The 22,268-nt window shown below is 36.1% G+C and overlaps 2 protein-coding genes across 2 annotated transcripts; both read right to left on the bottom strand.

The window, feature by feature from the left end:
• Positions 1 to 4,482: 4,482 nt before the first annotated feature.
• Positions 4,483 to 6,263, bottom strand: nkx3.3 (NK3 homeobox 3). Its single transcript, XM_027141905.2, has 2 exons — positions 5,665 to 6,263; positions 4,483 to 5,396 (listed from the first exon to the last, which is right to left on the bottom strand). The coding sequence occupies exons 1-2, from the start codon at positions 5,981 to 5,983 to the stop codon at positions 4,924 to 4,926; spliced, it is 792 nt and encodes a 263-aa protein (XP_026997706.1). The 5' UTR covers positions 5,984 to 6,263; the 3' UTR covers positions 4,483 to 4,923.
• Positions 6,264 to 12,131: 5,868 nt separating this feature from the next.
• On the bottom strand, positions 12,132 to 14,815 carry nkx2.3 (NK2 homeobox 3). Its single transcript, XM_027141825.2, has 2 exons — positions 14,162 to 14,815; positions 12,132 to 13,531 (listed from the first exon to the last, which is right to left on the bottom strand). Exons 1-2 carry the CDS (start codon positions 14,487 to 14,489, stop codon positions 12,906 to 12,908), a joined length of 954 nt encoding a protein of 317 aa, XP_026997626.1. The 5' UTR covers positions 14,490 to 14,815; the 3' UTR covers positions 12,132 to 12,905.
• Between the last annotated feature and the right edge of the window lie 7,453 nt (positions 14,816 to 22,268).

Genomic DNA, 22,268 nt, shown 5'->3' with positions numbered 1-22,268 from the left:
CACCAAAAATTTTACTTATTATATAGAACTAAACAGAAGAAGATTAGTTCAGTTTCTGATTGAAAAAAAAAAGAGTGGGTGATGGATGCAGTATAGCTGTGGGGGAGTTCATGTCTTATGGTTTCTACTGTAAATGTTTACATTCCACCATACGGTGATATTATCAGCTAATAGTTTCTGGAACAGTCTGAACAGCCCTGTGGGATGGATTTTTGACAGATGTGGGGGTGTATGCAGTATGGAGGAACTTATGTGTCTTAGAAGACAGGGTCACTGGGAAGCTGTACTCTCTCCAAACAAAGGTATTAACTACAGCCCCATTTCTTCCTCTCTTTTGCCCTTTGCTGAGCCTAGGTGACCGCATTAGTTCCTTTACCACAAAAGTGCTATGAGCTTCCTCTTTCAGTTCATATGTTCTCACCTGGAAGCTTGTTGGCTTATTGGATCTCAGACCAAAGTGTGTGTGTGTGTGTGTGTGTGTGTGTGTGTGTGTGTGTGTGTGTGTGTGTGTGTGTGTGTGTGTGTGTGTGTGTGTGTGTGTGTGTGTGTGTGTGTGTGTGTGTGTGTGTGTTCATTATAAGCAAGGCTTTTCATTTAAAGTCATAAAGTCTGGTTTTTGTGCTCTTTCATTGTACACTTTTGAAGAAAACTGGCACACCCTATAAATAATACATTTTCATATAAGAGGTTAGTCAACAACATTAACAAAGTAAAATCTAGCTAATTGCACCTTGTGTAAAATGTTTCTATCAATGATGAACAAACCCACTTTATGAAGCTTGTTGATGCAGTCTACCGAAACAGAATTGACTAAAAAAAAGCCAAACCCCTGGTCTGTGTGCACACTGCCTTTTTGTCACACCTATTTTAATTACCTGGTAAATTGCAAGGGATTATTAGCCCTCTTGTGTGTCTTATAATTTCAATAGATTTGAAGTAGGTAAAAGTGATCTAGTCAACTCTAGACGTTTTCCAATGTGTTAGTAGTGCATTTGTGCCTGTGTGCGTTTGCATGTGTACATGTGCGTGTGAAGTTAGCAGGGGGGTGGTGGTGGCCTAAGGCTTGCTCACACTGGTCTACACAAAACCAGAAAGCATTGCCCTTCACATTTTAATGGAGTGTTTGCATACTTCTCTGCTATGCATTTTTGCATAAATGCAGATGTGCATATGGTACACCACGCATGTGTATGTATATGTATGCACACACACATTACGTTGGTTGAATGGTGTAGGAATTACAGCAGGAAGGAATTCATTTGTTTCCCCTCTTTTAAAAATTTAGTCTGAGACCAATAACCAATAGTGGTACAGATAGATCTATATGTTTATATATACATCTTTATATACATTATGAGAGAGAAAGAGTATATATCTCTCTGTTTATATATATATATATATATATATATATATATATATATATATATATATATATATATATATATATATATATATATATATATATATATATATAGTAATTCAGTAATCTAAATAGCCATTACACTACATAAACTACTAGGTAATAATACATTATATCTTAAAGCATCTTATTTAAGGGGGTGTTATGAATTATTCAGTAACCAATGTTAATGTTAATGTAAAGAAAAGTTGAAGTTAGGTCTGGACCCACTGACAGGTTCTGGGAGTTTATAGGGTTAAGAGGGATTTTAACTAAACTTTAATGAATATATTTAAAACAACTTATTAAACAGCTAATTCTGTCTTTTTAAATATGTCTTAATGATATATGAAGAAAATGTCAAAATACGTAAATGTGTTTGCAGTGAGACATTGACAATATAAGAGAAGATATCCCTGTGGAAGAACGTGGCACAGAAATAAGATATATTTTATATATTTTATTCTTTCTATTTTATTTAAGAATAGCTATTGTTTAATGTATTTTCTTTAAAGTTAAATAAAATGGTTCAAAATTAATAGATGGTCCTATTTCGGAAAAATTAACTTTCCAAAATTAAAAATAACTTCTATCTATCTATCTATCTATCTATCTATCTATCTATCTATCTATCTATCTATCTATCTATCTATCTATCTATCTATCTATCTATCTATCTATCTATCTATCTATCTATCTATCTAGTATTTACTTTTTTATTGCAGTCTTATGTTTACGATGAATGTTAACAAAAAAATAAAATCAGGGATTACACTGCTTTGTTTCACGATGATTTGTTCATTTCATTGATTGATTTATGATCAATTATTTGTTTGGAAAATTTTTATTGAACCCTATTTTGTATAGTTCTATCAGTTTGTATAGTAACTTTCAGTTATATCCTAAATGTCAGACCTCAGCAAACCCTGACTTTTATCTATCTTTTTTATTTTTTTTTAACCACGCACAAACCAAACTGTTCAATCATTCTCTTTTAAAATCACCACTTTTTATGCTATTTTTGCAAACTTTAAATTGTCTATTTCTTACCATGTTCGAATATTATGAATATGTTTTAATATGTAATGGTATTTGATCACAGTATGTCTCGCTATGCCATACAAATACATAACGAAAAACGTTTTCATTTAATGCATCTATGAGCCTTGGTCTCACTTGTTATGTACTGTAGGTGTTGGCCTTTCAACAGCACATTATTAATGTATTCTGTCCTAACTCTGCCAAACTGTGTTTTGAAACACTGACATGGTCTATTGACGGTATCTGAATCATGCAGCTGTGTGCTGCAACTCCTCTTGTGCTTATATACCTGGAATTCACATGTACTTAAGATGAACAATAAAAAAAACTGCATCATATTATTTTCATAAACATGTTGCTAGTTTGCTATGAACTCCATGTATTTTCTATGTAAAACACAAGTGTCCTCTTCGGTGTCTTATCATACATGAGTCTATTGGTTATTAGCCTTAATAGCTGTTTATTAACATCAGTAGTTTCAGGAATTAGAAAAATAGTTCAAAACTGTGGAATCAGATTACTGTGGAATCGGATGATTTTGCATCTAATTTATATATGTAGCATCCAGATCAAGATGATTTCTATGCTTATACTCGACTAGGCCTACACGATGATAGACTGGATGGAGAGCAGTCACCGCTAAATATATCTGTTTGACGTGGTTGGCATTGAAGGATATTATATTCGGTGGTGACTGCTCTCGCTGAAATCTGTCTAGATAAAATATGACTATTAATATAAAAGCAATTTAATGATCTTAGTAATTACAAATATATTTTGTTTAGTTTATTGCAAATTTAAAGATCTTTTTTGTATCTGAAAATCTGCCATACATTTAGCAATAATAATAATAATAATAATAATAATAATAATAATAATAATAATAATAATAATAATAATAATAATAATAATAATAATAATAATAACAATAATAATAATAATTATTGTTATTATTATTATTATTATTGTTATTATTATTATTATTGTTGTTGTTGTTGTTGTTGTTGTTGTTGATGTTGATGTTGTTGTTTCTGCTGCTGCTGTTGTTTCATCTGTAGTTTTACAAAGTTAATTTACATAACCACCATACTGTTTAATAATTTTTTTTTATATTAAACCAATGGGTTATGTTCTCAGGAATCCAGGAATCCACTCAACATATCAATTATAAAACCGATATGTAGTACTTTTCTAATGAAAACATATTATAATTTGGATATTTATTAGAACAAAAATGTTTCTTAAATTAGATGTCCAATCAAAAAATTAATTAAGATTAACCCTGTGAATCAAAACTGTGATGAACCGATACTGTATTTAATATTTAATTAATATTTAGTTAATTAAATTAAGATTGTATTTCAGATTATTAAAATGTAGTGTTTTTTGTAATGATGTGCTGTTGTCAGCATAACTTGTTATACATTTCATACATTTTCCATTTACTAAAGAACCCTAACATGTTTTGACATCTTTGACATATACAGGCCTAATAACATATGGGTCCATATAAATATACAGACAAATTGAAATAATTTCTTTATTTAAAGTAATATTTATGTGACCACATTATTTATCATTGTTCATTTAAAGCTGTATGTAAAATGATTTCTTGTCTATGGTGCATGATAAATTCAAATGAGCCTCCATTTTATTATTGCTGTCTAAGCAAATGAGTGGCCTTATCGCCCTTCTGTATGCAGTACTTACTGTAATGACTGATGAATGTAGTTACTTATTCATCTTATATGCTGCATTCACGAGCTAATTCTACACTCTGTAATTTCTACACGATTTAAATATCTTTTTTTGATTTGTTTCAGCACGACTAAGAGATGTAAACTAATGAGGCTTAGTATTTGCCTAAAGCACAACAGCATATCAGGGCTAAAATCGTCCTCTGTTTTTACTACTTTTACTTTTATACTCGTTTATACTACATTTAACTTTCTGTTTAACGAATACTTACGAGAGTAACTCATCGCGTTGTTTGGCAGGTTTTCTATGAACCATAAAAAGTGACATTTGACTTAGACTTTCAGTGTGATTTCAAATTATTTATTGGTTAACTATGTCAAACTTGAATCTTAAACCAACTTGGATCATAGACCCAGTTCATTCAGTATCGAGGTACAGTGTGCAGAGTAAACTTTTTATGGCAGCGGATTATTAGTGTACATTAATTAACAAGAATGACAGAAATAAATCACAAAAGGCATACAAAATTCGATTTTTATCCATTATTTTAGCTGTCACAAACAAAGAAAATATGCTCTTACTTGCATCTCAAATACATAAGAATTTGCTTCCATTTCTCAGAACAAAATCAAAAGCTATCGTTCAAGATAGTTTTAACCTTTAGAGTCTTAGCAACCATTTAGCTTACAAATTAAACGGTGTATGCGCTCCTCTGTGTCCTAAAAAAAAACCATTTAGAATAAAAACCCGTATGGCTTTTAGTGAGTGTGAAGCCGGGGAAGCTGTCAGTACAGGTTTCCATTGAGCGCGCTGTTCGAGATCCAGGGCTGAACGCAGTACATGTAAGGGCAGCACTGATATGACTGGTACAGGCGCAGATATTGAGACGGGAGAAAGTCATCCGCACCGTACTGCCTCTGGTCGTCCTTTACTAGCACTCTCACCGCCACCCGCTTGGCCAGCGTGGACGCCGAGGTAGCTGCGTGCTCGGCCGCCATCTGTCGCCGTTTCGTTTTGTATCTGCGGTTCTGGAACCAGATCTTCACCTGAGTCTCGGTGAGTTTGAGCGCTCCTGCCAAGTGCGCGCGCTCCGGGCCGGACAGATAGCGCTGCAGGTTAAAGCGGCGTTCCAGCTCACACACCTGCGCGTGCGAGAAAGCGGCACGGCACCGTTTCTTATTAGCTTTAGGGTGATGATCGGAAAAAGCACAGCTCTCCCTCTTCTCTCGCTCCAAATCTGGAACTTGTACATCAAGATCTGTGTGAGAACGGATAAAAGTGATTAAGTGCTCTAAATCTGAAGACTTTGTTGTGCTGTTAATGGAAAAAGCTTAGTGCTTCTTGTTGCGCATCTTTCAGCACACTTATCTCCTGTATGTCAGTCTAGAAGCCAACGTTAAACAAACGACTAAACTGGATAGATTAGTGGAGTTAGCAGACTGCAGCGGATGTTCTGATAAAGCGCAGGAACAAATTGTGAGACTTAAACCCGTAATTATTTTTATCTTTCTAAATGATACACCTACTTTGTCTATGTTCTGCATGCATTGTCTCCTCTCCCGTAGACTCCTCTCCACAGGACTGTCTGTCCGATGATGTGTCAAGGTCGAGCGCACACGGGGCGACCCTGCTGTGTCCGTACACGATGCTTCCCTTTCTGCTTCCATCCTCATTCCCTCCCCGACACTGAGTGGATCCAGGACAGTTTATTCCTTCTACCCTCCCGAGAATGTCTGACTGTAGAAGTGCGTCGCTGTATTCCCGGGGGAGTCGGTTATTTTTCTGAGAATCAAGTCCTCGATTCAAAATGTTATGGATTGAGAACGAAGAGTTGTCGCTCGCCATTTACAACATTTATATAAACTTCGGGTCAGAAAAACGTAGTTCCGTAAAAAAATGATCCAAAGTGTAGACTGTGAGTGGGCTAGATGTCGCAGTTGTTGTAGTTCTTTGTTTGTTTGTTTGTTTGTTTGGGTTTTTTGTTAATGACGCAAACTCTGGCTTTCACTGGAAAGATTGACGCTGTCCTCCACTTTTGGTTTGCTTTAATTGTGGTGAAACTCCTTTTGGCCCAATCAACAAGCAATGTGTCAGAGTAAGTCATGCCTGCCTGAACACTTTCTCCACTTCTATAGAAACAGTGCGCCAATGCGCTGGCTGTGCCACGTAACTCCGCCCACTCAGCCTCTTCCGTCAAGAGCTTCCCGGAGTAGGTCTACTGCTTAATTAAAGATCAATGCAATTTAACCCGACTTCATTTTGAGAATGAAATGTTGTCACTCACACAGACTTGTTTCACTGAAGCACGGAGACGCTTTAAGGAACGCAGCTTGCACTTTGTGTTGTAGAAGGTACCCATTTTAAACTTTAGCAGTTTTTTATTTAATTCATAGTTGTCTAGAAAGAAAGAAAGAAAGAAAGAAAGAAAGAAAGAAAGAAAGAAAGAAAGAAAGAAAGAAAGAAAGAAAGAAAGAAAGAAAAATGAAGATGTGAGGCTAAACAGTTATTTGGAACATTAAGTATAACGTTTTTCTTCCATACTCTTCCATTCTTCCATATTTTGTGACTATAAATAAATATTGTAATCAGTTTTCAGCTTAAAATGTTCATATCTGTGTGTGCTGTAAAGTGTAAAGGAACATTTGATTAGCCATTAATTAATTCCAATATTCTTGACCTGGATTTTGCCCTAAGCGATTGCTTTTAAATCATTTCTAAAAAAAAAAAAAAAAAAGTTAAAATATTTATACAAAAAAATATGATATTTATATAAAAATATAATTATTACCTAATTTTTGTTCTTTATCTGACGATGTTGGTATATAGACGTGCAACATGAAATATAAACAGAAAAGTACAATATTCTCTGTGCAGTGTAATGAAATTGTATAATAAACGTTATAACGTAGGCTTTATAATTTGATTTGATAAGCAGTGTTTAATGTTATACAGGCTTATCTGTACGGTGTATATAAAAGGAACTCACCTATTGTGGAACTTAGTAACATCAGCGTCTCCTACTGTCCTGTCAGCACCTTTCCTCATCCCTTCTAGGCATTTTACTCATCTCTCTTTATTATCTCGCTAATTTTTACTATTCAGAAACACAATCTAGCGATGAAGTATGTCATAAATAGGTCTACCTGTTTATATATTCCTGTATATTTACTATAGGTCTACCTGTTTATATTTACCATTTTCGCGATCAGATTTTCCGTTCTGTTCAATGATTCACTTAATTTGGTTCAACTCAGTGAGAGGTGTAGAAACCAAGTCTTTCGGTCTTTCAATGACACCCCCCCCCCCAAATAAATAAATAAATAAATAGATAGATAGATAGATAGATAGATAGATAGATAGATAGATAGATAGATAGATAGATAGATAGATAGATAGATAGATAGATAGATAAACTAGAATATTACGCTGCACTATTAGATAATTGTTTTAAATGATCTGCAAAATAACTGCGCCTTTTCAAACGTGCCCTGACAAATGCATCAAACATTTCTGTATTATTTTTTCCTGTTATCCTGCTGTGTCTCGTATTTATTAAGATGGCCAGTTATCATGAAAAATCATAGATAACCTCTCACCATCGCCTCTGACTAGTTAAATTATACGATCATGAAGAATATAAGAATATAGAATCACTTAGAATCACTTAGGTTATGTAGTCAGATGTTGTGCATTTGAGCCTAAATGTGGCCGGATTGATTCAGGTGGAAAGGGGCCAACGCAGTGACGTGATGTCTGACCTCAAACAATATAAAACATATCGATAGTTTGTGCTGAGATTCGTGATTCTCTCGGCTACATATAATGCCAGGTCTGATACGTGAATTCTGAACTCGACAACGAAAATCGTCAATACATCAGTTTATGTGTAGTTTTTAATAGCACAACTCTAAAAGTCGACAAAGGAAAAGAACAGGGAAATCTTCAGCTTGGAAGGCTATCTATTTGCGCATATAGTACAGTTCCAATACTCTCACAAGATATACCGTTTAAAGCCACTATATTCTCATATTATTCTAATCTGTTTTCTCTGTCTTTCTAGATGTAGGTGCACTCGTCTGTGATCCTATATCTCAGATCCTGGTGTTCTTCCATTGCTGTGAATCTTCTCATCGTTTAGGGCCGTCTGATGTATCCTGGTTCTTTCCTTCAGTTTTGCTCTCACCCTTCTTTCTCACGCTCCTCTAGAGCGTTCTGAACTTGTGATTTGTCTCCTGTAATTTTGGATATTTTTTTACATGTATACTCTGAAGATCTGCACTCCTTTTTCAGTGGTATATATTATCTTGGCATCATAGTCTTGCTCGTTGTCTTAAACTATCTGTTTCACTCGGGTCACAGTGTCGTATCCGGAACCTATCATGGCATGAGGAAGCAAAACACCCCGGCAGGGCCAACGCAGTGCACTATGGACATATACATTCACATGCATGGTAAACCTACCAGCATGTATAATATTTTACAGACTGTGGAGGTAACAGGAGAACCAGGTGGACACGACACGAACATACACATAACCCTATCAGGATAAAAAAAAAGTACATTATAACCAGTGACGTACTTAACAGGGAACTTAGTACATAATCATTTTTGGTTATTTATTTTTATGAATGTTTTTGGAAAAATGAAGCTCGCTAAAACGATACCTCTCAATGAGCGTGGACCTGTAGGAAATAAGATTGTAGCGCCACCTAGTGATTATAAACGATCTTTAAAGGTTGCTTGGCCTCTAGAAGATGGAATCAGCCCTTAGAGGGCGCATACTTTCAGATTTTCATAACAACTGTCTCAGAAGCTGAACATAAATCTCTTTACTTCTTGAAGTCGGTTGACTTCAATACAATTAACCAACAGGACAGATCTTTAACTTCTAGCTTTACCGAAAAACAATAATAATAATATCATAATAAGGTTTTAAGGTTCTAAATAAAATTATTTAATGGAGACTATTGGCGAACGATCAGCTAGACAATATACTAATAACATCAATTAAAACATTTTTTTTTCAACCTTTATCGTCTATAAGCAAACACATGGCCAACGCACCACTCAACAGCTGCTGTTAATACTTTTCGGTTTCTCTCCAAAACACCCAAGCAAAGTATTATGTTTCAGTATTATCTATTAACTACTATTAACAACAGCAACAACAACAGATCAATGTATGGTTCAATTTCGCGCTTTTGTAATGCACTATACCGATAACTATGACTCGGTGGGTCCGGGTTATGCTTAAACAAACCAGATAGTGTATTTGTGTCATCAGGTATGATGGGAATAAAATGCTCTTTGATGAATTTGCTTTAATGAAAGAGTGCCAATGAACCTTTTCCGGAAAAATATTTTCTTTTTCCCTTTTGTCTTCTGTAAATACAGAGTTGACCAAACTCAAAACACACACACACACACACACACACACACACACACACACACACACACACACACACACACACACACACACACAAATACACGCACACACACACACACACACACACACACACACACACACACACACACACACACACACACACAGAGAGAGAGAGAGAGAGAGAGAGAGAGAGAGAGAGAGAGAGAGAGAGAGAGAGAGAGAGAAAGAGAGAGAGAACTGAGACAAATATGCAGACATACGTATTTAATTTAATTATTTAAAATGTTGACAATTTTATAATTATTCTATCGCATTCTACTTATTTTTCTTCTTCTTATCCTCATTATTCTTATAATAATAATAATAACAATAATAACAATAATTGTTATTATTGTTATTATTGTTATTGTTATTATTATTATTATTATTATTATTATTATTATTATTATTATTATTATTATTATTATTTAATTAGTAAAAACTTTAGTATTTTCTGTGCATTTCTAGTACATTTATTTCTAGAAACATTTTTCTCTGCACCCGCATTTTATTTTCTACCCTCGTGCATGTTGTAAACATTGCTATTACTTATCCTGAGTAACCGCGTTGTCATGTTCAGGATCGCGGTGGACGTAACAGTCCATATAGGCAGTCTCGGATTAATATCGCAAGGCATCACAAAACCTAGAGGGAACCCACTCGGACACTGTACCTGTGAGGCCCTTGGCTGTGTAATATTACTTTGAGTTAATTTGGTGTGATTTTGCACATGTGGAAACAGCAAGTACCATTATGATATATCTAGATCTTAGCTTTTCTACTGTGACTTCAAGGAGCTGTTTGTCACTGATCACTGCTTTATGCCTTTTAAATGGAGTAAATCCTTATCACCATATTGGGGTGACAATCTGCTGTTCCTGTTTCCTTGCTAAATAAAGAAGGCCTAGAAATGTGGACCATCAAATGTATAAACAAACTTTTAATATGTGTCTACAATGCAAGATAAAACACATTTATTACTCTGCTGTGTCGATCATTTTAGTTTAGTTTAATCCTGCTATTTTCCGGAAAACCATAAAATGTCTTTAAAAAAAAATCTTAATTTGATGGATTCCTAATTTAACCCTTGAATGGTGTTCGTATATTTGTCTGGTGGACCCGCTGCATTTTTTGGGTTTTTTATTCAACACAATCAAATATTTTATGTTAAAATACTCTACAGATGTTTACTTCATCCCAATTACAAGCAATATAAGCAGCATATATGGTTAATATTTTCACTTTACCTTTATTACATCACATTTTTTAATTAAAGTGCTACTCGTTTTTTGTTGTTTTTTAATAAAATGTAATAAAAAAAAAGAAAATCAAAGTTATGAGTGGGGAAAAAATCAACAAATTTACAAGGAATAAAAGTTTTTCAAACCTATTGATGTTTATGAATATGGGTCCCACAGACCCGAACAACATACAAGGGTTAAGTCTTTTTTTTATTATTATTAATGGCAAATATGCAGTGAGCCTTCCAGTTATAGTATGGCTTAGACATAGTGTGGTCAAATGTTATCTGGCACTAAATTACTACGCTGCCGAGAAACTCAGTGTTTAGGAAATCTCCACGCAGCCTAAGCCTGATGGAAGGGCTCCTATCTAGTCATAGATACAAATCATGAGAAGAGGCTGTGTGTGAACGCGCCCTGGCGTCCCGAGGCATCGCCGCTCTGTCGCCAGCGCTATTTACACTCAAGAGCCTAGGCCACTTATCCTGACACCAGGTATGTCCTACCGGTAGTGCACTAGTCAGAAGAAGTGGTCATCCTTGCTTTCGGCGCAGACAAGGTCTTTTCGACGCTTTGTTTACATTTCTATTAATCTCCATTAAAAGCTTCGCGGCAACAGCTAACCTTTGGAAGATAAACGCGGCGCGTCTGTAATGGCCTAACAAGCAAGTAGCACGTTGTCTGCAGGAGCTGGTTTTAACTAAGCTGGAAGTTTGTCCTTAAAGTTAAAACAAAACTGCCAGGAGTGAAATAAATGAAAATACTATCTATCTATCTATCTATCTATCTATCTATCTATCTATCTATCTATCTATCTATCTATCTATCTATCTATCTATCTATCTATCTATCTGTCTGTCTGTCTGTCTGTCTGTCTGTCTGTCTGTCTGTCTGTCTGTCTGTCTTCACACTATTTTAATTGTAAAATGTTATTCTTATTTTACAGATAATAACTTGGATTTGAACATGGATAATACTGTGCCACTTTGTACATCTATAATGAACTGACTGCACATTTGGTCACATTCGCATCGCAAAGCTACAGCCGAGACTGAATGACCAAAACGCTAATATTAATGTCCACTCTTTATGTCTGTTTAAGTTCCACGTCGAGCTTCTGCTTTTCGTCAACAGGCCTCATGTGCGTCTGGCCTCTCTCAACATAAATAGCCCATACAACAACTGTCTTCATGCGCGATCGGTGAAAACGCAAATGAATCAGTGGGAAGCTCTTGGAAGCTTGGAAACAAAGTGCATTTCATTTAATAACAAATCGGGGCGAATTTACTGACTGTCTTTTTTGTAATAAATTCTCTCATACAGCGGCGAAGCAGGAAACGTGTTTATTTCTTTCCTTTAAAATCACTGAAAATCTTAGGCAGGCCTATGGAAAGCATTATACATTGACCCCAGTTGAGGAGCTTGACATTACTTCATCCATTCCATCTTATGTTTTTAAACATAATAGCATAAATATGTTTTAATGCGCATCAAATTATTTCGTATTTAACTGCGGATTTCAACACTTATTTTGTATAACGCAATAACAAAGAAACCCAAACGAACTGCACTGTACACAACATTATTCTCAGTATAAACAGAATCATTATTAATTATATCGAATTCGATTTTTTTGTCTTTTATTTGAGAGTCTATAGATAAACGTCTGATCGTAAACTCGAGGCATTGCATCAATGTCCTTGATTTAATGCAGTCGACACCATAACTCTTTTCTCCTGAACTTTTTTGTACACACGTCCTCAGCGTCCAAAGTTTTATTTAACATTTGGTCCTACGCAAAGTTTAGAAATATTGCAATACCATGAGATGTCAACCCCCCCCCCCCCCCCCCCAAAAAAAACACTAATACTTCATATTAATTAAAATATTTTAGCATAAAAAAAAACTTAAAAAAAATTAATTTACATGCAATCAACAGGTTTGGCGTCATTACATACTTTAGACTACATTCTCAGATGTAAAGTGTCCTGGCTGATCTGTAGCGTGCTGCTGAAGTCAAAATACAATATATGTCATTAATTGCTATTGGCGTGAAGCGTCTTATTCAAGCCTGTACAGAAGGCATGTGGGTGCTGTGGCACTACCATGCCCGGATGCCCTGCAGAGGTCCTTGGCACGATGAAACGGAAGTCCCTTGTGATGTCTGCGGCTGGGTGTGCGCTCCGAGATTATTCAAAGTCATGGACATTAACGGGTTGGTGCCCGTGTTTGCTGGGAGTGTTGGCAAACTAGGATATGAGCAATTGTAGGCGTTTGTATATGCTGCATTATTATAGCTCGAATAACCATTGTACCCGTACGGGTTGGAGCCCACAGCGTAGGTAGCGTTATAATTCTGTGATCCAGAAAGACAAGGTTTGCCATCACGAACTAAAACCGGTACCGCCACGCGTCTAGGCGGCGGCGGATGGTGATGATGATGACCAGCCATCTCCAGGCTTTTGTCTTGACGCTGGCGCTTGCATTTGTATCTTCGATTCTGAAACCAGATTTTGACCTGGGTGGACGTGAGTTTCAGAGTGTTCGCCAAATGTTCTCGCTCGGGAGCGGAGAGATATCGCTGCTGCTTGAAGCGCCGCTCGAGCTCGAAAACTTGCGCCTGGGAGAAAAGAACCCGCGGCTTCCGCCTGGCTCTCTGCCTCTGGGACCTGTCCGGGTCTGAGGGCAGCTCACAGTCAGGGGATCTCACTAAAGCACCACAACTCTCTGTAAAACACACACACACACACACACACACACACACACACACACACACACACACACACACACACACACACACACACACACACACACACACACACACACAGATAGAGGCAGCTAGGAATAATAATAATAATAATAATAATAATAATAATAATAATAATAATAATAATAATAGTAGTTTATTATTATTATTATTATTATTATTATTATTATTATTATTATTATTATTATTATAGGAAAAGCTATCACATGTCAGGCGAATGTGTTTATTTTCATAATAGGTTTATATTTCATTATCAATTCACATCTAAAAAAGACAACCATTTTCACTTCTAAATGTTAAAGTTTAGAAGGCAAAACAATAAAGAAAAATGTAGACAATGAATCGAAATGTGTTTGAGAACAAAATTATACTACAGACATTTAAAAACATCAACTTCCTCCTTTGTATTTAACAAACCCTCTTAATTTAGGTGTCTAGATTTGTACCCTTGATTTAAATCGTGTTGGTACTTTTTTTTTTACATTTTTGTTCTTACTCAATTTTATTATTATTATTATTATTATTATTATTATTATTATTATTATTATTATTATTATTATTATTTTCATTTTATAGTGGAAAGCACTCACTGGTTTCCTGCTCTTCGAGGTCTTCCTCTAACTTTCCGTCTACGACGTGTCCCAGAGCGGGATGTCCAAACATGGGCGGAGAAAGGCTGCTTTCCACCAGGTTGTCCTGTACAGAGAGGGCGTTGAGGAAAGCCATCCTGTCCTCACTATCTGAGAATCCGGGGCTCTCTGCGCCTCCAAGCAGGCAAGATGGTGGAGTGTGGAAACGCTGTTGCTGCTGCTGTAAATCCGGTAAAGGTACTTGCAGTTGGTGGTGAGACTGCTGCTCCAGCTTTAGTATGTCCTTGACAGAAAACGGGGTTGACGTTACTGGGCTGGGAAGCATCATCGGGCTCTGTTCAGCGACATCTAGAATATGGGCTTTGCTGAACTGTCGTGCTGAAGCACTGAGTCTTACTAAAAATATTTACTTAGGATAAGCAAATATATCATGGAAACATACCCGGTATGTGAACTATTCTTCCATTTTGGGGGAAGAGCGGCAGAGGCGCGCGCAGAGGGACGAGCAGGGCAAGTCCCTTAGTGAAAGCATTGAGCTTCGAGACGCTGCTGTGTGGTTTGCAGCAGTTTCTTGAAGTTGTGGCATTGCTTCGTGGTGGTGATGTCATGCTCCAGGGGCGGGTTGAAGTCTGAACGAGTGACGAGCAACTTGCCCCCAGTACCAAACCAACTAGCTCACTGTTTCTTACTCTGTCTGAGTAAAAGGGGTTCCTATTTGGCCGCAAATCCTAGAGCAATGTAAGGTGCAGTGTCGGCTGTGATATTTTTTTTATTTTTTGAGTAGCCTATATTCATGGCTCCACAGAGATGAACAACGGTAGGAGCATAAAGTTTTTCTAGTCCTGTTTATTTGTGGCCAAGTAACTCAGACTTTGTCCAGACGCCCTTGAATTATTATTTATCTAACGTGGAATAAATTGTAATTTCCTTTGGATAATTTTTTTAATACTGAATCAATGCATGAGAATTACAGCTGCAGCTGAGGACTGTAATTGCAGCTTCTGAGAAGTACGAAATAGATCTCAATTTAATGACACTTTGATGTACAAGTAAAATTTTCTGCCACACAAACAAATCAAAAACGTGAGATTAACAGTGCTGTTAAAGTGGACGCTTATTTATGACCTTTAGAGATGACCAACCGCAGTGTTGACTCAGTCGAACAGTTTATACAGTTATTGCGTAACCTATTTTGCAATATCCATTTGAATAATGTGTATAAAAATCTATTTTCAAAACAAAAGTCAGACTTCGATGTCTAACTTTCAGTGGTAAAATGATAGATAGATAGATAGATAGATAGATAGATAGATAGATAGATAGATAGATAGACAGACAGACAGACAGACAGACAGACAGACAGACAGACAGACAGACAGATAGATAGATAGATAGATAGATAGATAGATAGATAGATAGATAGATAGATAGATAGATAGATAGATAGATAGATAAAAAATATAAAAAGCATATTTTTTTCTGGGATACCTTCCATGTCACATTATGTCTCTATGTAAAATTAACAATTATTATTACCGTGTGGGGAAAAACATATCTTTACTTAAAATAAAATGCAAAAATTAAAATAAAATGAAAATATCTTAAATTACAAGACTGATTATTTGGTACAAAGATGCTCGTAATCAACAGATTTCATAATTAGTTCATTAGGTCAGAATTATATGCACCATATATTATAACATTAGAAAACAAACAAACAAAAAGTGCTATCTAAAAAGCATTTTAAACATTATTCTTATGTTTGTTGTTGTCCAAGTGTTTACTGCGTATTCGGTATTACTCTTTAGCTGAGTTCTGGTTTGAATTATGTTTTTTATTACTCAAGTACTAGTGAATCAAGATTTTTGTTTTATGTCAGTAAGATGGGGAATAGACAAACTTTTTGCCCACTGAGCGATGCTCTTTGCTGTCTGTTGACTCTTGTTCTGTGTCATTTGCAGTCCAGCACCGGCGCCAGTGACAAAAGCTGGTCGCTGCTAAAAGCAGAGGAAAGACAGAAGAGAGCAAACGAGATAATCTCATCCGTTAGCAATCATCACTGCTGTTTAGATTAGCCTGATGTTTTCCTGTTTCAAGATAAATGTCTCAAAATGACACATCTAGACCCACTTGATAGCAATGAAGATGCTAAAATAGTAACAGGCGCAGTATTCAATAAACATTTAACAGCATTACAATCCAGAGTTAACTTTAGTACTTATTCATTTTTCAGTATTACTCATGTTAAACCGGGATTTTTGATTTACCTGTTTGTCAGCACTTCATACAGAAAACCGACTGCACAACATCCTTAGAAAAGGTCTATGGTTATCTCTTTTCTATCTTTTTTTTTCTGCAAGCTTTATCAGCTCCAAGAGTCACGGGCTCTATAAAATGCCCACCATCCATCATGATAAACACATGTGCTGACAGGGTGGAAAAAAGGACAAACGTGGCGAAGTGTCTGACAATATCTGTTTCAAATGAAACTGGCTTAATTGGTTAATTGGCGTTATTTGTTAAAGGGAAATAGATTTTGAAATCGTAATAAACGTTTACCCTGCGACACACACACACACACACACACACACACACACACACACACACACACACACACACACACACACACACACACACACACACACACACACACACACACACACACACACACACACACACTATTTAGCAACTATGTCTATTATCTAGCCTCAGCAAAAATATACCTATATGCATTAATTATCTAGACGCATATTCATTCAAAAAACATATTCTCTTTTTGTACTTATTTATATTTATTGAAATAATTTCTACGAAAGTTACTTGACGTTTGACATTCATGCGTGTGTGCAAAAAGTTGTACAGTAAAATAAGACCAAAGGCACCAGTCCTGAGCTCAACCTTAACATTAGAATCTGTTTTGTCCGCGTTACAGTGTCGTGGTGTTGTTTTTTACGCTCTGTGATGGACGCGCCTGCGCTCTCTGCTTTTTTATGTCCCTTTGAGCGTTTAACGTAAACGTCGTATATTTTCATTAGAAAGAAACGCCTCCGTCATTATTGCTCTACGTGCAGCTTATTTTTATGACCTCGTAGCTCATGTCACTCATTTAAATAAGTTGAAATGAGTTTCCTTTCTTTAGCGGATTTTTTTGCATCTTCATTCAGAAAACGATCAAAAATTCTATTTTTTATAATAAAATAATTACAGCTAATGCTTGATATATTCCTATTGTTTTTTTTTTTTTTTTGTATTTTGGTTCCCTATATAATGGCCTGTGGTTTATCTCCACGCTAAAACCATTTATTGGCGTTTATGAAAAAGGGCCTCTTTGACAGCTGTGTCCTTAACACGGACAGATATCAGCTGTACCACACGCACTACTCTCTTTATTGTGATATTTCATTAGAGCCCTGCACTAATCCACTAAAATGCTGTAAATGTTTATACCTTATAAACTATCCCAGACTCATGTCTTAAATAAACGTTATGGGAATGGTCTCACTTACCTGGCATTATTAACATGGATTTTGTCACTAAAAAATTTTTGACAAATGTCAATTCTCTACAATAAAATAAACCAAACAATGCAGCGTTCCAGTGAATCACTTTACCCTTCAGCTTCATCTCCTTCCTCAATGAATCTGAGAGAAATGACAGCAATGTTTGCGTGCCAGTACCAGTCTGGACACAAACAGGCTTTAAATCCATGTTTACGTGAAGGAAGAGTCTGTTTCCTGAACCTAACAAAACCCAGGCCCGAGCGCCATGACAGTGAGCTGGTCAGCAGAGGCAGGGAGAGACCAATAGATCATCTTCATCAGGACCTGCACCGATGTTTGACTGTGGAGGTGTGAAATGGAGTTTATGGACTCAGCTATTTGAAAATAGGTCTTTTGCTTCATTACACTCAGAGAAAACATTCAATCTAGAACCCTAATACATTACTTTGTTCATTTGTCTTGAGGGACCTTTAAAAACTAAACAGAACCCTTTAGATACTAGTATTAAAAAAAAAAAAAAACAATAACATGCAAAGATACTGAATAATTTGCTATTTTTCTTTAAACAGAAAAGCACTGAAAGCAAATATGTATTAATAGACAAATTTAGACCCAAGTATCAATAATATATTAAAAGACAATTATAGATCCATTTAATAACAGTAGTTCACAAGTATAATTATTAAACTCCTGGATAGGACAGCAATAATGTTGCTATATAATTGTGGAATTACAACTGATACAGCTATATTTTTCCATTGTGCTCACAAAAGCATGTCAACATATTAATCTTAATTAGGATGTCTTGATTCTGATGCCAATAAATCACCCAGACAATGCAGTGGAATTTGTGGATGAGTGGTGTGTGTGGTTCAGACATGATCCAATCACTTTTTTCGGTAAACTGAATAATTAGGATGTATGACAAGAAGGGATTTACTGCGTTCTTCCTTCACACACCCAGACTGCAACCATTCAGAATCACACTTAGGGAATTCCACAGCAAAATTACACTGAATCCAGACTTCATAGTCTAAGTTGTGATTTATTGACACAAGGGCTTAGAAACTGCTGTACTGCAAATGAACAGCCCTACTTGATGGCCCTTCTAGATCCACCTAATGAATTTTGGTATACCAAAACCATTAGGTGGGCCTATAAGGACTATATAAATGACTAGTTTACAGTGCCAAGCTGAAGTGGTACCCTGTAATCGGTTCAACACCAAGCATTTTAGAATTTTCAAGCATGTGAATGAGTAGATGCAAACTGAGATACAAAACATGCTATTTAAGCACAACTTAAAATATCATACTGCTTAGAGTTATTTAACATTTTAATCAGTGTTGTGATGGAAAGATTCAATATTTATATGTCACATCAATAGATATTTATCTGAAATCTTTGGTAAAAATTTCATGGATACTCTTACAGGCAATAAGGACATTGTCAAGGCTAGACTGGATCAGAGCAATATAGACTTATACAACAGTCTATGCAAGTTTTTTCATATCTAATATAATGTTAAAAGTGTACACAGAGACTTTGATTTTGATGTTCAGTCAGTGTTGCACAGAATTCTCAGGTATGTACATGTTGGCTTGGGCTGTCCAGAACAAGAGAGAGATATTAAAAAAGTATGAAAATTGAGGTGGGAATTTGCATGACACAATAAAGAAAAAAAAAAGAAATAATAATAATAAAATCATTACAGTCAGATTAAACTTGTTTTTTCAGGATATGTCGAGGATATGTCGAGGATATGTCCAGGATATGTCCAGGATATGTGAGCAAGTTTAGTGAAATTTGTCAGCCACTCAAACAACAACCCTTTTATAACTTAACATAGATGGTTTATCTAATAAAGTATATGTGAATCAAGTTAGGGCTTAACCTAATCATACCTAATGAAAGAAAATAAAGTTTATTATTCTTTCTATTCGAAAAGGATTTTTTTTAAAATTTCAATTAAATATTTATATCATTTTTAACAAAGCAACAATATAGAAATCTATTATCATAAAACGATTGTAACATTTTTGGAAACAAAACTATACACTACACAGTCCACTCAGACCATCACAACCCCCCCCCCCCCCAATTTTGTAAAGACAACGATCCAAAAATTATGTCTGTGCCCTCCATTTGGCACACTAGTTGCTGAGCCAGGGTTTCAGCTCAGGCACAAAGCCTGCTATATATACAGTATGCATATCTGAAGAGATGCAGACCCCCCGGGTCCCGGAAGGTGAGCCTTATCAGCTGCTTGTTGGAAGGCTGTTTGTTACGGCTGGGCTCTGAGACCTCGGCAGCACTATTGTGCCGCTGATTGAGTCAGGTGACTGATGGCCTTGCCTGCCTTGGCCTCAGACTGGGAGGAAAGGAAGAGGTGAGCCAAAGGCCTGGGAGTGGACCCTACTGAAACACCAGACATTTTCTGTCATACTGCAGAACCAAGCTGGGGAGGTCTGCTCTCAAAGATCGCTCACGGAAGTTAGGCTAGTATAGATCCCCACCTCCTGCTCCTCCTCCTGGGACCAATAAATTAGACAGCTGTATTTCTGCCCAGACGGCCTTAGCCTTGCAGGTGTGTGTTTGTATATATGAGTGCAAATTAGCGACTGTTAAGACTATAATGTGTGTGACCTATGTTTCAGGGAATGTGGTGCAAGAGGAAGCATGTAACCTAAATATTCTCATCCTTTCTCTTGCCAGTGATGAAGATATACCAGTGTAAATAGTAGCTACTGTTCATCCAGTAGGCCAGTGTAAGGCTACATTTCCTATTCTTTCAGTTAAACTGTCCCTTGGGCTTCACTAAAGTTGCAAAAATAAAATGGAAAGGTTGTACTGAGTTCATCTGACCACTGGAATGTCCATCGTTTACTAAGTTTGTCTCTGAAACAATAATATAATTAATTTCATTTGGATTTATATGGTTTTCACTTGTGCATACACACCACATGACCTCCCACAGGGTAAACATGTTGCGGGCAGCAAGCCTGTGTTGCTCTAAGCAGCCAGTGTGGCGTCTCCCATCAAAATGACAATTTGTTTTTATTAAGCCATGAGTTCCCATTCATGTGTCGTCATATCTGTAAATAAAAGTGACCATATTTCTACTTGAACATTTCCTTTGCGATTTGAGTTTGGCAGGGCAATGCGCTGCTTACTTAGTAGGCGTGTACAAGCTTGGGAAATGTAGAATATCGATCAACCTCTTAAAGCTCAGAGTAAGGCCTGGGAATCATTCAGCAAATCATTCATTCCTTTGAAAAACTGAAAAGATTACTATGGCCATGTACCACTAGATATAATATTCTGTTTATAGTAATACTAGCATAATACTAATGGCTCACAAACACACACACAAGGTGTGTGTCTGTGTGTGTGTGTATATATATATATATATATATATATATATATATGTGTGTGTGTGTGTGTGTGTGTGTGTGTGTGTGTGTGTGTGTGTGTGTTTCTGTGTCTGTGTGCGTGCGTGTGTGCGTGTGTGCGTGTGTGCGTAATTTTTACTATATATATATATATATATATACACTTCAGAATAATGAATATGTATGTTTGGCTTTTCTTTATTGCTCCTTAAGACCAGAAAGAAAAAGCAAATAAAAGAAAGAAAAACCAAAAGAATATTGAAAGAAAGAAAAAAAAGGAATTAAACCGACACTTTGTCAGTGTTTCGAACAAAAATAGGAGCACTCAAGGGTATTCATAGCATGCATGTAGGGACTTGCAATATCCCACTGAGGAACTTGTCAAGCACTGCGAATCGAACAAATTTCTTTCACTGGCACGACTCTACTAAGCATTATACGTTGTTTCGACTAATTATTTATACATACTACTTGTACACTTTGCAAACTGTGAACTCTTTTGTACAGAACCCTTCACCAGATTGGTTTTCCCATCAGAAAGCATTTTAAATGTAGATTCATTTTAGGAAACATAAAACCCTTCACTTTATAAAGAGTCAAATTAAGAGCCCTTGAGGAAGCCCATTTACTAAGAAAATGGTTTATGGACATTGTACTGTGCTGTTTAACTTTTATTACTAATGTACCAAGATCTGTGATTATAATTTTTGAAGCTTAAGGCTTAGAAAACTTTACCCTCAAAAGTTCATTGCTTGTGCCTCTGGAGGAACCATTAAAGGTTCAGTAGTAGAATCTAATGACAAAGTCCATCTTTATTGAAAGAAGTTCTGAGCTGAACCCTTTCAGGATTTATCAATATTTCAATGAACCCTTAAAAATCCTCAAAAACCCTTAAAAATATTCTTATTTTATTAATTATAATAAGCAAAATGGAAGCACATATTTAATGAACATTTTGTCTAACATTGATGACATTTAACCACATTGCTATACCACTTTTTTTTACATCAGATAAAATAACAATAAGAACACATAACAGTACAGTTTAAACCTTGTCTCTGTTGATCTTGTGCCATTTGCTAATTAAAACAGTGTTGATATGAAGTTCTTGTCTGTTTATTTATTCTTTTCTGTAAGATATAAACCAATTGCTAGGAGTAGACTGGTAGACATGAGGCTACACTTCCTACTATTGTTTAAAAAGGCCCTATCTAA

This window comes from Tachysurus fulvidraco, chromosome 4, assembly GCF_022655615.1.
Source record: "Tachysurus fulvidraco isolate hzauxx_2018 chromosome 4, HZAU_PFXX_2.0, whole genome shotgun sequence".
In the NCBI taxonomy this organism is placed as follows: Eukaryota; Metazoa; Chordata; class Actinopteri; order Siluriformes; family Bagridae; genus Tachysurus; species Tachysurus fulvidraco.
Note: the sequence above shows the minus strand (reverse complement) of the source record. Positions and strands in the feature narration are given on the sequence as shown.

Coding starts and splice junctions, on each gene's coding strand:
- nkx3.3 (XM_027141905.2), bottom strand. CDS start 5,983: ATGGCGAGCGACAACTCTTCGTTCTCAATCCATAACATTTTGAATCGA. Junction 5,397..5,664: donor GCATGCAGAACATAGACAAA/GTAGGTGTATCA, acceptor GTTCTCACACAG/ATCTTGATGTACAAGTTCCA.
- nkx2.3 (XM_027141825.2), bottom strand. CDS start 14,489: ATGATGCTTCCCAGCCCAGTAACGTCAACCCCGTTTTCTGTCAAGGAC. Junction 13,532..14,161: donor CCTCGAAGAGCAGGAAACCA/GTGAGTGCTTTC, acceptor TGTGTTTTACAG/AGAGTTGTGGTGCTTTAGTG.